Source organism: Lichenostomus cassidix, chromosome 6 (assembly GCF_008360975.1).
Source record: "Lichenostomus cassidix isolate B80296 chromosome 6, HeHo_3.0, whole genome shotgun sequence".
In the NCBI taxonomy this organism is placed as follows: Eukaryota; Metazoa; Chordata; class Aves; order Passeriformes; family Meliphagidae; genus Lichenostomus; species Lichenostomus cassidix.
In genome coordinates, this window is record NC_139487.1 from 4554079 (window position 1) to 4568463 (window position 14385).

General features: G+C 43.5%; 1 protein-coding gene across 8 annotated transcripts in view; it reads left to right on the forward strand.

Annotated features, from left to right (window-relative positions):
- The window catches only part of FGFR2 (fibroblast growth factor receptor 2), a 78964-nt gene that overhangs the window by 31796 nt on the left and 32783 nt on the right, over positions 1-14385 (forward strand). For all 8 annotated transcript variants that reach the window (XM_085064690.1, XM_085064691.1, XM_085064688.1 and 5 more), the window contains one exon: positions 1594-1717. In XM_085064690.1, the coding sequence (XP_084920816.1) occupies positions 1594-1717 (124 nt within the window). The remainder of the gene's footprint in view (positions 1-1593; positions 1718-14385) is intronic.

The window sequence follows — 14385 nt, forward strand, 5'->3', positions numbered from 1 at the left end:
TTCCTTTGGATTTTCAAAGTTACTTAGCAGAACAATGTGATGTTAAAATAACCCTTTCTAGTTCTATAAATTTACTCTTCAGCTCCTCACACTGTGAGGAAAAATCAAGATATCATTTTGATGAAATCAATTTAATTGTTTGACCATCAACACGAGAGGCTGAGGAGAGGAGCTTTAATTTTGGCTGGAGATTTTGAGGCCACATCACACATTTCTCTGACATTAATTTAGCATCCATGCTCTTCACCTGCTGCTGGAGTCTTGTCCACACTTTCTTTGCTTTTCAAAGCCCAACTGGCCAATCATTAGCTAACATTATTAGTCCACGACTGAGCAATAACAGTAATATCCACCTATTGTGATAATTACTACTGGGGGAGCTAGGAAAGCCAGGAGCTCCTTATAGAGAGAACTTCTCTTCCAAGCTTTGAACTGAAGGCATTTTTACCTCCAGCAAGTGCTCTTGGCTCTAGGATGTGGCTCTGTGCAGCTTTTCCTGCTGGATAAGGACCTACAAAAGAGTCAGGCACGATGCAGGATTTCATAGCTACAGTTGTAATGATGTTTTAAGAATGTGTGCTTACTGGAAGTGTCACTGAATGGTCCATAAATTTTTCTGGTGTACTGCACTGAATTACTGCTTTCCATTTGGCTGATTAAAATGACTGTACCAGATTGTGTTCTATTCCATTTGCTGAAATATGTACTTTGCAGTTGAAGAATTGTACGTTACAGCTACAGAATGTTAAGCTTTCTGAGCACTTTGTCAAAAATGTAATGCTAAAACAAGGAATTAGTCCATAGCCAGCAAAAGGTCATTTTGGGAGCCAATTTATGATGCAGGAAATAGATGTATGTACCGGATGGCTCTGTATCCTTCCAGTACTGGGCTGGATCCTATTTTCTGTGAGACCAATGCCAGCACTCCTTTGGAGTTCAAATGGGAACAGAATCAGTACCTTTAATAACTTCTGTCTGAGAGGGATTCTGTGAGATAAATGTATATCCTTATGCTCTGTCTCCATGAGGATTTTCTTCAGGCATTTTTCGTGAGGCAGTGTGATTCTGGATTCTGTGATTCATTTCTTTCTTGTGGTACCCCAGAGCAGCAGGAGGTGTGGGGGAGGAATCAGTTTCTCTAACCCATGAGCTGTGTAATTGAGCTTTTAGGGAAGGATGGAGACGTGGATGTTAGGGGATCACATCCATCCTGTGGTGCTGATGGGTGGTTATTACCAGGTGGCTGTTTGGAGACAGATGGGGAATATCCTGAGGGTGTGCATTCACTTCAGTGTGGATTGAAAGGTGAAGTCCAGTTAGAGAATTGCTGCTAATTGGTGCCATCGTGGTCAGCCTGGGAGGGCTGAGTGTGCCCTGACATCTGCAGGGCTCAGAGCAGGTGAATTCAGAGCAGAAGGTGTGAAAGCTTTCACTGCTGCAGCCACACATCAATCATTTCAGTGTCAAACGAGCACAGAAGAGGCTTTCAGCTGTGGATTACACCAGGTTAATCATTCAGGGAGCACTTCTTTTGGAAGGGGAGAGGCTGAAACTGTGCTGAGAAGATGCCAATGTCTGTGGCTCCATCCCCAGGTCCGTAACCAGCACTGGAGTCTCATCATGGAGAGCGTGGTGCCGTCGGACAAAGGGAACTACACGTGCATCGTGGAGAACCAGTATGGATCCATCAACCACACCTACCACCTCGACGTGGTTGGTAAGTGAAGCTGTCACAGGCAGGACAGCGCTTTTCACTAATGAGTTTCTCTATTAAAGCATTTAGAGCTGAGCTGATACATTCCACATTTATTTTGGGGATGATTTCACAGTGTTCTAAAGATAAGGTTTCACTGCACAGCCAATTGCTTCATAAGTTTATATGTTCATCTGTCTCACTCGTGTCTGTAGGATTAATCTACCCCTGCCTTGGCAAAAAGGGTGATATCCATGTGTAATATCCACCCACAAGTTTACCATGACGACCAAATAAATGCTGATGCAATTTTAATCATTAGTATTACAATTTAATTATTACTGGTACAATTGTACTAACACAGACTTTAATAACCACAGTTATGAAAACTGTCAAGCAATCCTTTAGAGTGCTGTTATTATAGCTGAAATGATTTTTTAAAGTAAGATATTGACTTTGGTGTAGCTAGAGGAGATCTGGAAGTTCAGGAAAGGCACTTTGCATTCCCAGCAGTCTAACAGAGATCTGACTGGAGCCTGTTCTGACTGGGTGGGCTCTGAGCAGTCCCCAAAACACAGATGATAAAAACTGTGAAGAAGTGTTTTACCTGAGGACAAATTCTAAACAGCTGTGTGAATTTTTAAGTAGTAGCAAAGCTGTGATTACGCAGGACTATTAAACACAGGCTTAATAATGTTACCTTATTAATACCTAAAGCCTGTTGACTTTAATAAGGCTTACAGATATTTATTTAAGTGCTTAGCTAAATTAGAGCTTGAAATCTCAGGAACCGTTTCTGTTCACCTCTAGTCTTGCTGATTAGCCTGGATGAGTGTCAGCAATTTTATTGACTCTGAAGGCAATGCTGTCCAAAATAATCAGTGTGGCTGTTCTAATAGGGTTTGCTGGTAGGACCTTTAGGGATCTGAACCACAGTTTCTGAACTTTGTCTTGAATGGGCTTTGCTCTCTCCAGCTTTGAGAGGTGATCTGAGCATTGCAAGCTCTGTGAATGGAACTTTCGATCAATCACTATTGAAAGCAAAAATTAATTTGATTATTTTATGCCATTTTTGGCTGGTGACTGACAGCCCAACTCCATAGATTCTCTGTGGATAAGCTTACTGTATGTTTGGGGTTATATGACTAAAATGGTAACAAAATGTTGATTTCCCTAGTCCTTGATTAAAAGTAGTGTCTTGTTTTGTCTGAGACCACTTCAACCTTTGGAAATCCCAAAATCCAAAAGATAACAAGTGTCATCTTCTCGGGCAGCAAGGAAGGCAAACATTTCCAGTGAAAATGCCAAGGAGAAAGATCACTCTGTGCTGGGGATGCCATCAGACTGAAGCCCCACCAGCATCTTCACACATTTAAACCTTCAGAGCCCATGAGTCACCCAGCTCCCCTGCACTCAGGTTTGGGTAGTCAGCACTGAAAGCTGTGAGGATTTTCACAGCCTTGGCAATATCTTGTCACAGGGTGAGCTGTGGGTATGGCTGAGGTGAAGTGGCAAAGCCATTTTTGTTTGAACTCTTGTTTGAACAAGGTTTATGGGGGGTGCAGTAGCAACGGCTGCTGGGGATGGTTGTCAGTTCTTGAAGGAAATTGTGTTCTGCATGGTGTGGGTCTCTGCTGGCCACCTCACCAGGGCTCAGGCTGCCTGCAGGGGCTCAAAACCTTTCCTTGCTGACATGAAACTGGTTAAAAAATTCCCCTTCTCTACCCCCTGCTCGTTTTCCTGTCCCAGCCTGGCATGTTTCATGTTGACCGTAAATTTCTTCACCCATTTTTTTTCCTAGCAAATGTGTTCATGGATGATGCGGTCACTTGAGCAAATATTTGTCAGGAGCCCTCTCACCTCCTCTCCTGCTTTGAGCCCTTTGAATGTCTTGCATTGAGGAATATTTTGCAGAAGTTTATTTTTCCTGGCAGTAAATTATAGTGACCTGCATGAATGAATGGAATGGTAGTAAGGATTATGTCATTTATTTAAATGTCTAGTCCTTTCCTATAGAGAGGCAGAAAAGTAAATAATGAGGTTTTTCAAAAGTGATGAGAGGTTTGGGGTGCTGGGTACCCACAGGACCCTGCTTGTGTCCTGTAAGAAATGAAACCAGAAGTGCAAAAATTACTTCTGCAAGTCACAACCTGTATTTTGGAATTCTGTGTACTTAGTAATTTTGCCACTTTTTTTCATTTCATTTGATGAGTTCAAGGGTATAATCGTGAGTCTGAAAACCTGTGCATGGCAATGTGCACCCTGGGTTGAGTCTAGTGTGAGTCTCTCAAGAGATACAGCACTGGGATTTTAACCTAAGGGGAGTTGATGTTGGAGTTCTCAGCCATTCCTGTGTGGCTGAAGGCTTGCAGTAATTGTGGAGCATAAAACTGCTGAAGCAGTAAATTAAGGCTGGCCAGAAGGGGAAACTCTGACAGTTTTTCTAGCTGAGACAGTTCTACAGAGTTAACTTTATGCCCTTTTTTCTGTTTTCATATGAATTCTCAGCTCCCACAGGGTTGTGGGGAGTTATGAATGTTTGTTTAGAGGCGATTGCGTATGTAGACCGCATCTTACAAACTTCAGGTCGTAATTTTAGGTCAAGTTCTGTGTAGAAAACTGTCAGTTGAAAGCCTCTGAAATTACTTTTCCTATATGGTTTAACTGGTTCCAGAGCTGATTAAGTGTAAGTAATAGCAAATGGTATTAAACATGGTAACATATTACACTAACATGAGCATCTGACTATATGGTGTAATGTAGAGAACCCTCTGATTATGTCACAGAGTTGGGAGGTATCCCAGCAAAAATCGTGCCAAATGGTGACACAATGCTAGTTAGGAATATGCCAATAACTTTCCAAACCTTGAACTCTTTTGACAATTAAAAGCCTGGAGCCAGCAGGGCTGAGAAGTTTTCAGTCAGAATGTAGGTGTGAAGTATTCTCATTTTTACCTTGTAATTACTTGCAAGAACTCTTTAAGACTCGGCTCAGATGGTCTTGTTCAAATTTACAAACCTGGCAAAAGGCTTGAACTGGTTTTTTTTAACAGTGGGAGTAGAAAATACGGAAGAAAAAAAGCAGCAAGTCACTGGCAGCCTCTCTATTGCACAGGATCCTTGTGCACAGTGACTGTGTTAGCCCATTCAAGTTGGCCAGGATGTTCTGAGCTGGACAAAGTTACTCTTTAAATGGTTGGGATACCCCAACAATGGCCTTTCCCTTCCTCCTCCTCCGTTTCCAAGCAGGTTTTTAAGCAGGGTTTTGCTCAGGGACTCTCATGTGTTAGGTTGCAGTAGTGGTGATACAAAACCGCACCAGGATGCTGTGGAAGGGAGAAGAGTCCATTTTAGCTTTTTATTACAGTAGTACCCAGAGGCTTCAATTAATATTGGATACTTATTGTCCAGGGCAAGGTGCCAGCACACAGTAATTGCTTACAAGAGAAATACAGCAAGGCCAGGAGAGGCAAATGTCACTGTCCATTCTAGAGATGAAAACCCAAGCTGTGGAGTGATGAAATTTCTTGCCCTGGGTCACACAGGAAGCTGGTGACAGAGCCAAGAAGCAAAGCTGGTCTTTGAATCCTAATCCAGCACCTTAATTAAAAGAATGTTCTTTCCCTTGTATAGTTTAGCCCATCAGCTGGTTTTTTACATGCAGCTGAAGTGCCTTTTCTCCTCCTTTGTATTTAACAGTAGGTAGAAAGTTGGTTTTTTATGGTAAGCTTACTAATAGACTAACTCTATTCTCATTAAAGGTCTATAAAGTCGGGCAATCTTAGGGGAGAACGAATGAAAACGATGTGGTTTTCACTCCTGAGTTGCATTGTCGTGAATCCGGGTTGTAGGAAGCAACGTGGGAATGCAGCCACTGAGACTTGTATATAATTAGATCACTCTTGGATTGCAATTATTGCTGGAGTACAATTTCAGCAGCGGCAGCTCTGTTTGAGCGTGGAGGAACTAATTGAATTTGGGTTTTAACGGCAGAAGAAAAAAGGTTGCTCTTGGAGCAATCCTGGTCCAGGTAGCCATTTCTGCCCTATTTAATGTTGTCATCCAGGGAGACAAAAGATGGTTTGGTTTCAGGTGAAGTTTGCCACTTTACCTCACTGACTGGGATTTGTAAGCAGCTGCTATAGCACAACACCTCTACAAAGCATATATGACGACTCTGCTGTTTGCTATAAAAATAAAACTGTCGCAAATACATTTTTTTTTCAAAAGAAGCCCTTCTGCAGCCAGCTTAGCAGTACTTTGACCAGTTCCTAATTTGCCTAATAGCCATGCCTTTGGCTCTCCTTGCTGAGGAGTGAGCTCCAGGGGTGGCAGAGCACCACGCAGTCGTCCCTTAACAGTAATTCGTATTTTCATATAAAACCAGTGTGAGAGTAACTTCTCATCCAGAAAGCATTTTAAATGACTCTCAGTTTAAAGCCTGTGCCTCAGAAATCTCATGTATGAGTGATTTTACTGATGGCTGTGCAGAAAAACACTTTTATTCAGAACTCTTGGTGGTTTTAGAGGGCTATAGGATGAATTTTATTCTTGGCTTTTTATGGCACACTGTTAAAAATCTTATTAAAATGGAATCGACATTTTGCTATTGGTACTTCACTGTTTATGTTTCCCTTCCTTTAGACAGAAGGAAAAACTTCTGCTTTTGTTTCTAGTCAAGTTTTATTTTTGGGCTTTCATCTGCTCTCGCAGTCTCTAGCTGTGAACATGGCATGAGCCCTTTCTTTTTTTTTTTAAAGACATGTTTCCATTTTGTCATTCCCGAATTCATAAAAACATATGTATTGTTGTTTGCTTTTTGCTGAGGCTTGTTGAAATAACGTTCAGAGTCGGTTTGCAATAAACTTCAGAGTTAGTTAGTTAGTTAGTTAAATATAGTTCTTCCCTTAATTTCCAAAGAATTGTTTTTTAGGATTCAGGTTACATACGAGAAAGGAACTGACACCAACTCAACAACATGCCTTGGGTGTTGCATCATTAATGTCTGGCAGGAGCTGAGGGCAGGTATTACAACCAAGCCTAAACTTGCATTTCTGGCAGATGTTCTTGCAGTTGTTGACTGGCTTTTACTTGGACAAGCTTTGGCTTGATGTCTTCAGCGCGGCGCTGGCGGCGCAGGACATGACGAGGCAGGGACAGAAAGCACGAAGGAATCCAGGCTGCTGCCTGCCCTCAGGTGTCTGGTTAGGCTGGGAGGGAAGATAGATGCTTTTATTTAATGTGCTGATAAGCCCAGAGTGTGGACTTTACACCTGGCACCAGGCTTTTGGCAAGGTGTGCTCATCGCGGGAGGAATTACGCAAATTGTTTAGCGCTGGGGGCTGTGTGGTTTGCAACTGAAAACAAAGCTCACAGTGTGATGGTTCAGCTTGGGTTCTCCCCCCTCCCCTTTCTTAATAAGGTAAAAGTATTCCAACCCTGTAGTTTTATAGCATTAAAGCTTCTGATTTCATTGGAGTAGTCTGGCTAAATTACATTTTATGGACAAATACTAGTGTCATTACTTCATCTGCTGGGTGAACAGTGAATTTGTCATGTTTGGAATGCTTCCTGCAGAGTCTGCTGGGGAGGACTGGTCTCCCTGTCCCACTTTCTGTCTTATTACAGCCCCAAGGCAGGTATTTCTCTCTTCTTTTGATGAGTGATGAACAGGATATTGTTTCAGCTCTGTTATTATAATTTTTAATCATACCTTCTAATTTGTGCAGTATCCTGCTCGTGGAAGTGCAAGCAGGAATTTGCAGGAGTTGTCTGAAGATGCAAACACAAGACTGTTCCCTTGTTAATGTGCAATTGGCACGTGTCAAAAGCCATGTCTGTGCCTAATCAGAGGAGCTTTTTGACTTGATCCAGGCTTTTCTAGCAGCTTTATTAGTGAAAAAATGGCAGTGTGATTGGCAGTAAATTTGTAAAGTTATGGCTTCTTAAAAATAAAAAAAAAAAAAAAACACGCCAAAAAAGTTATTATAAATATAGAAAAGTCGTAAATGAACTGTGCTACAGATTGGATGATGACCATATTAAAGGCAAGCAGAAGGTTTACAATCCAGGAGAGAAAAACACATTTAAGGGATGTTACCAGGGAGAGAAAGGTAAGAGAGTGAGGGATCTGGCAGTACCAAAGCATGGAGAAATCAGTAAAATGTCAAATTCTGCCTAATAAAAAAACGAGCTTGCACTTATAACCTTAGAGTTGGTCTCCTCTCCTCTCTCTGCTCTGCAAACCTCTGTGTGACCTGACGTGCAGAGGTGGCTGTGATTTACAGCTTTTGAGGATTTTAAGCCATTATGTCATCTTTGGATTGCTACTGTTCCCGTGGTGCAGCTTCCACAGCTGCTGTTCCATTTAAACATAAAAAGGCACATTAAAAATGAGAGTTTGGTTAACACTTTTGGATATTGAACTGTTCTGTAAATTTAAGATATCGAGTTTATTTTTTTGCAGATTGCTCTTTGAAAGGTAGCATGAGTGTGTTGGAATTTTTGACTGTTCATGAAAGCAAAACACTGATAGTCTCAGAACTTTAGATAAGGGAAGAACTCAACATGACAGTGTATTAGCTGGAATAAAGTAATTTATCATTTTTACAAGGTGCTTATGAAAGTCTAAAATTATATATACTTCTAGGAATTTTTAATCACCATTGCAAATTAGGTGATCAAAGCATCAGTTGTTCTTGTATTCTACATTTGCAAGTGAATCTCCATGCATTGGTTAGTGTTTATACCTGAAGCACCATTTCTGTTATTCAGTTGGATTATATGCATTGCTGAGCAACATAATTTCACTGCAGCAGTTGCTTTCAAATGTGTTTCCTTTGATATCTGTGCTGATGTACTATCTACAATGTTTATGAACATACCTATGCCTCAATTTGAATGAATATTCCAAAAAATTACTTTTTTCTCCCCACTATTCTTCAGTGGCATTTTCTCAGCAAGCAGCTCTGGCACCTGCTGCTCAGCCAGAGGCTGTTGGTGGTGCTCCTGGCTCTCTGCTTCCTGGGAAGCTCTCAATTTCTGCTGAAAGGCAGGAAAATGGGGTGCAGGAGTGTTGTGGATTAACCCCAACAGGGAACTAAGCCTCACTGTGGGATGGGGGGCAAAATCAGAAGGGTAGGACTGAGAACTTCTGGGTTGAGATAATAACAGTTTAATAATTTAAATATAATGATAATAATGAAAAGGAAAATAGGGGAAAGAGAGAGAAATAAAACCCAAGAAAGCCAAATGATGCAAATGAAAAACAGTCACTCACCACTGACTGATGGATGCTCAGCCAGTTCCTGAGTGGCTCCTGGCCAAACTTTCCCCAGTTTATAGATTGATAGATTATTTGGTCTGGAATATCTCTTTGGTCAGCTGGGGTCAGCTGTCCTGGCTGTGGTCTTCTCCCAGCTCCTCTTGCCCTGCAGCATCCCCTGGCACGATAGCATGAGGAGCTGACAGTCCTTGACAGAGTGTGAGAGCTGCTCAGCAACAACCAACTCATCAGTGTGTTCTCAACATTATTCTCATCCTAAATCCAAACACAGCACTGTACCAGTGCTAGGGAGAAAATGAACTACCTCAGCCAGACCAGGACAAGAGCTGTAGGAAGTTTACAGATCAACTTTGTTGTTCTGGAGCACCAAGTTTGTGTCTAAGCATGGCCAGGCTGTGAATGCTGCTGCATCACTTGGATTTACCCAAGTTACTGGAAATAAAATGACAAAAGTGTATAATCAGGGTCTTTCCATGAGCAGTCTTCTGCAGCATCTGGTCCAACATTTAGAACAGGCTATAGATTGTGTGTTGCAGAGGAAATGTGATGCTGATGCAGGGATGTCTCCAAACTACATCACCAGGCAAAGGAAGCCCAAAGGGCTCAGTGAGGTCTGACATGTCATGAGGATGAGCCAGGACTGTCCAGCACTGAAACTCTGGGTGCTGGAGCTTCTTTTCTGCCCTGAGACCTGCACAGTAGGCCTGGTCAGCCAGCTGCTGGCTGGCTGTGTCTGGCAGGGAGCTGGGAAGGGTGAATTCCGCAGTGCTTCCAATAATTTCACACCTGCATTGCTCAATAGAGCAAGTGTGCTGCGTAAGAAAAAGGGGGGAGAGGAGTGTAGAAATGCAAGGAGTGCTTTTAAAGCTTGACATAATCTTTTCCATTTTACTTTAAAGGCAGAGCTGTTTTCAGGAAAGGAAATTTGGCGGGTGAGAAATATGTAGTGGGGTCACAACACCAACAGAAATAATAACTCCCCCCGTGTGTTTTATGGCATCACTGGGTGCACTGGTGAGTTAAAGTCACTGCAGCTGGGAGAGGACATCATCCCTGTGGGAGAGATGCTGTTTGCCAGGCATGCAGTAAACCCTTGGCAGAGCCCACTGGAGAGCCCAGTCCAGAGATGCTGGACCCAGCATTGTCTGTGGTTATTATTCAGCAGCTGAGTGCTGGGAGCTGTGCACAGCACAAAGGATGATATCTCTGGGTGTAAAAATTAATGCAGTCTCTGGGAACAGCCAGAACAATAAAATTTTACCGCTTGTCTGAGAAGTCACAAGCTGTTTTTCATATTCACTTGTAGCCTTTTTCTTTTCGGGCACACTGAAAAGAATATCAATGAAAATTGTAGCTTCTCATTGTTCTGGTTCCCATAATTTTTCCACACTAAAATAAGGCTTCTCCGCCCTTTGTTCAGACATGTATGAAGCTTTTGCTTATGCATGCACTGTGTGAGGGATACTGCAAGGGAGCTCCAAGATTGCTGTTGTACAACTCTTGCTGCTGGGACTTTTTCTGCTCCTTGTGGCTGATGAAACCCACACTGTCAGCCTGACAATAGGGCTTTGCTTTTAAGGACAAACTGGTCTTAAAACCCTGTTGATAATTTCATGTTTTAAAACAAGAGCATTCATGTTTCCTGCCTTAGCCCCAGGCTTGCTGGATGTTCCTGTCTCTTTTAACCCTCAAATACACATGTGATTTGAAAGGACAGCTTTTAACTGCTTTTAACTAGTTCAGATTCTGATTTTTTTTTTTGTACTGTTTTCACTGGCATCAACAGGCTTTGTATCAAGACAAATAGGTCAGTCTTGCTTGCTGTCTTTTCCCCGGCTTGCTGCCATGTGAGGAAGAGGTGTGCAGATGCACTTCTGCTGTAAAGGTGTGCAGAGATGGATTTTTAGCTGAAATGCACATAGGACAGCAAGCTGAAGCTATGCTGGAGAGCCATCCAAGGAGACAGATGGGATAACATCAGTGGGAGCTTTGCCTGATTGGAAAACAGTGCCATTACTTAAAATTAGAGGTGAAGGTGGTGCAGCCAAGGACAAAGAGTTTGAACACACCTGCTCAATTTCTGTAAAGATTTTAGAAAGGCACTGCCTTTTACTTGGCTGGCCTTGGTGAATTGAAGGGCTAGAGTGTCACGAGGAGGTTGGATGGGGTGGCAGAGACTTTGCTGTGGGTAGCATTTGGGTCTGCTTCTGATGGGTGTGACACAGAGCCGAGCAGAGCTGGGTGGTTGGAGCCCAGTTGTTGGTAATAAAGGTGTGAGAGACACAGCAGCAGCAAGAAGTGCCTCAATTTGTGTAAAAAGCTTCTAAATTAAAGGACAAAGGGAGCTCAGAAGATGGTGATGGAGGTTGGCCCCAGCTCCCTGTGCCAGGCTCACTCGAGCTCCAGCTGCAGCCATGCCCTCTGAGCTCTTGGCCACCAAAATGACTTCTTCAAGTAGTGCTGGGCCAATAGGAAATGCTGTACATGGAGACTCCTGCTGTACTGGGACGTGGAGCAGCATGAACATTTGTTGGCTAATGCCTACTGGTCAAAAGATGCCAAAATTTGTGAGGTGTGATATCATCAGTACTGGTAATGCTGGTCTGATCCATGAGCTGTTCTGCAAGTGTGCCTGAGAGGCTCCTGTTCTTTATCAAGTAATCTTGCCAGGGATGGTCTTTATCTCTTCCTATTTTATGACAGTGATGCTAATCCTTCCAGCCTTAAAGCATCTTGTGATTTTGCAGAGCTCAGGAAGAGCATCATCCCTAACTGGCTGCAAATGCCACCTTGGCATGTATGAATTACCCAGGCAGGGCTGACTGGAGAGGTTTGTATGTATGTACATTTAAATAGAACATGACAGTTCAGCAGCACTCCTGAATTGGCCATAAACAACACGCAGGGCTTCATCTAGTGCAGAGAGAAACCCAAAGTGACGTGCAGCTGGTGGAGCTGCTCAGCTCCTGGCTCATGGATGCCTAGTGTGTGACATTAATTAGCAGAGGTGTTCTGCCTACACCTGCTTGGCTCTTTCTGAGCTTTTGAAAGAGCAGCCAGCACCCAAGTGTATACACCAAGTGTACTCCTAACACCCAGTGGAGTTAGGAGTGTTGTGCTTGCAGGATTTCAGAGAGCACAGGTTCCCCTAAGGGATGGCTTTGTGCTGGGGGGATGAAGCAAAGGTTTGGCTTGGCCCATGTGTAGAGAGTTACCTGGAAGGAGGAAATTCCTGTGGGAATGACATCTGTTTGGTTGGAGCCTTCCTGTGCCACTTCATCTAGGGGTGTGGAGTGCTAGTGTAGTCCCAAACCGGGTCCTTTGTATGAGTTTGGATAATGCTGGATTTATAGAGGAACCTGAGTTGTGATTCCTTGTGCTGGAGTTGTTCCTGGAGCTCACCTCAGAAAGGCTCTCTAATTCAGAGAGCAATAATTAATCCAGCCTCTGGGTGCTTATGAACTGATCTGCAGTTGGTGTGGGTGGGATTGTTCATGAAGGATGGTGATCCTTGTGTTTCTCTTTGCAAACTGATTCCTCTGCTGTCAGCTAGCATAGGATAGAAACCTGAAAGTCATCACTCACTGAACAGTAAGGGATTGATAACCTTGTAAACTTTCTTTTAATGGTTGATATTTGGAAAATAATCACCAAACAGGTGATGATCAGGCACTGATATGCTGTGGCTGGCCCTGTGGCTTTAGGAAATGCTCCTATCCTGTATCCACATCACCAAAACCAGCATCAGAGCCAGCAATAGTAGTACCTGTGTGTAGAGTCTCAGCTGGGATGCCAAAAAGGAGCACAGAGACAGAGTGGCTTGCAGAGACAGAGGGAGTTGTTCCCTCAAACGGTGACTGAAATGGTCGCTAGTGTCACTTCTGAGAGGAAATTGTGTTTCAGCTTTGAGGTGTTGCAGGGTGCACTGTGAGAAGCTGGAGCTACACCCGAGAGGTTCCACCTTCCTGTCAGCTCCAGGCAGGGGTAAATCACCTGAGAAGTTAGCACAGAACTGCACTTCCTGATGGAGCAGTTTGGGTAATTGCAGGGGTATGGTTTGGAAGAGGGCAGGAGAGGCTCTGGCTGTCCCAGAGATGGGTGACACTGCTGGCTTCCCACTCTGGTGACAGGAGGGATGTGTCAGGTGGATGCACATCCACCTGGAAAGTGTCTCCCAAGGCAATCCCCCGCTGTGATGTGTTGTTAATTTGAGGATGATGTGTTGTTAATTTGGGGACAGAGCTGTGCTCCTCCAGCAGTGCTGCTCCCAGACCTCAGCAGCCTTCTGAGATCTGTTTTAGGTACATGGCTCAGTGGAAATGGTGGGAAAGTGCTGCTCATTGGTGAAGATGAAACACAGGAGGAGGAATGTTTCAGCCCAAGCCTGTGATGAAAAGACTGTGGTTAATTTTTTTTTTAAGGCTTGCAAGTCAATCTTGCAAGTTTATGATGTGAAACCAAAGCCAATGCAGTAGGCTGTGATTACAGTCTGGCCTAAAATGCTGAAAGATGCTTTTGAGACCCATAATTTACAGGACAATTAGCATCTTCCAAAAAAAACAGATGTTGCAGGATCTGAGGGAAGGTGGTTGGGAGTGGATAGTGTTTTCTCCAAGCAGGATCCAGGCTGCTGCTGAATATTTCCCAAGCTTGGAGTCAGGCAAAATAAGCAGCTGAAGCTGAAGGTGCTGTGCTGACCAGGGGGAGTGAAGAAGAGGGAATGGCAAGTCTGTGTTGTCAGTCAATACAGTGACAGCTGGAACTACTTCATTTTTCATTCAGTGAGGACTGAATACACAGAACCTCTACCAGGGGCTGTCGATCCAGAGCTGGTGCTCAGAGGCATCATTTGAGGGATCCCTCTGTAGCTTCTCAGTGGCAGCTGTCAAGATGAGTCCCTAAAAGTCAACAGCATTTCAAAACTGCTATTAAAGACTCTGATAAATGTGTCTAGTTAAAAATTGTGGGAAAGGATTAGGTAATTTTTCTTCTCCCTCTCTTTCCCCCCCTTAATTGAGGATCTCTCTGTTGTCCCCAGAACTCATGCTTGGTCTTGCATTTGCTATTAAGCTTTTATTTCTCTAGCCCACACTTGAATCACACATTTGCAAGGAGAGGAAACAAGCACATTCAAAAGGAGAAAATAAGAGTAGTTTTCATTTATATTTTTTTTCAATGAATCGGATGCCTTATGCAAAGCCCATTGAATTCCATGTGAGTTTTCCCCCTGACTTCAATGGGCTTTGGTTCTGGCTTTTAGCTCTCCTGAAAGGTCCTGAACTGTCTGTGCTGGGGTGACAAGGAGGCTTGGAGAGACAATTCCCAGAGCTCTTCCCAGCCCCTGGCACAGCCAGGTTGCTAAGGAGATTTGGCCTGGCTGGGTCCTGGAGCTCCCCCCTTCCGGGGT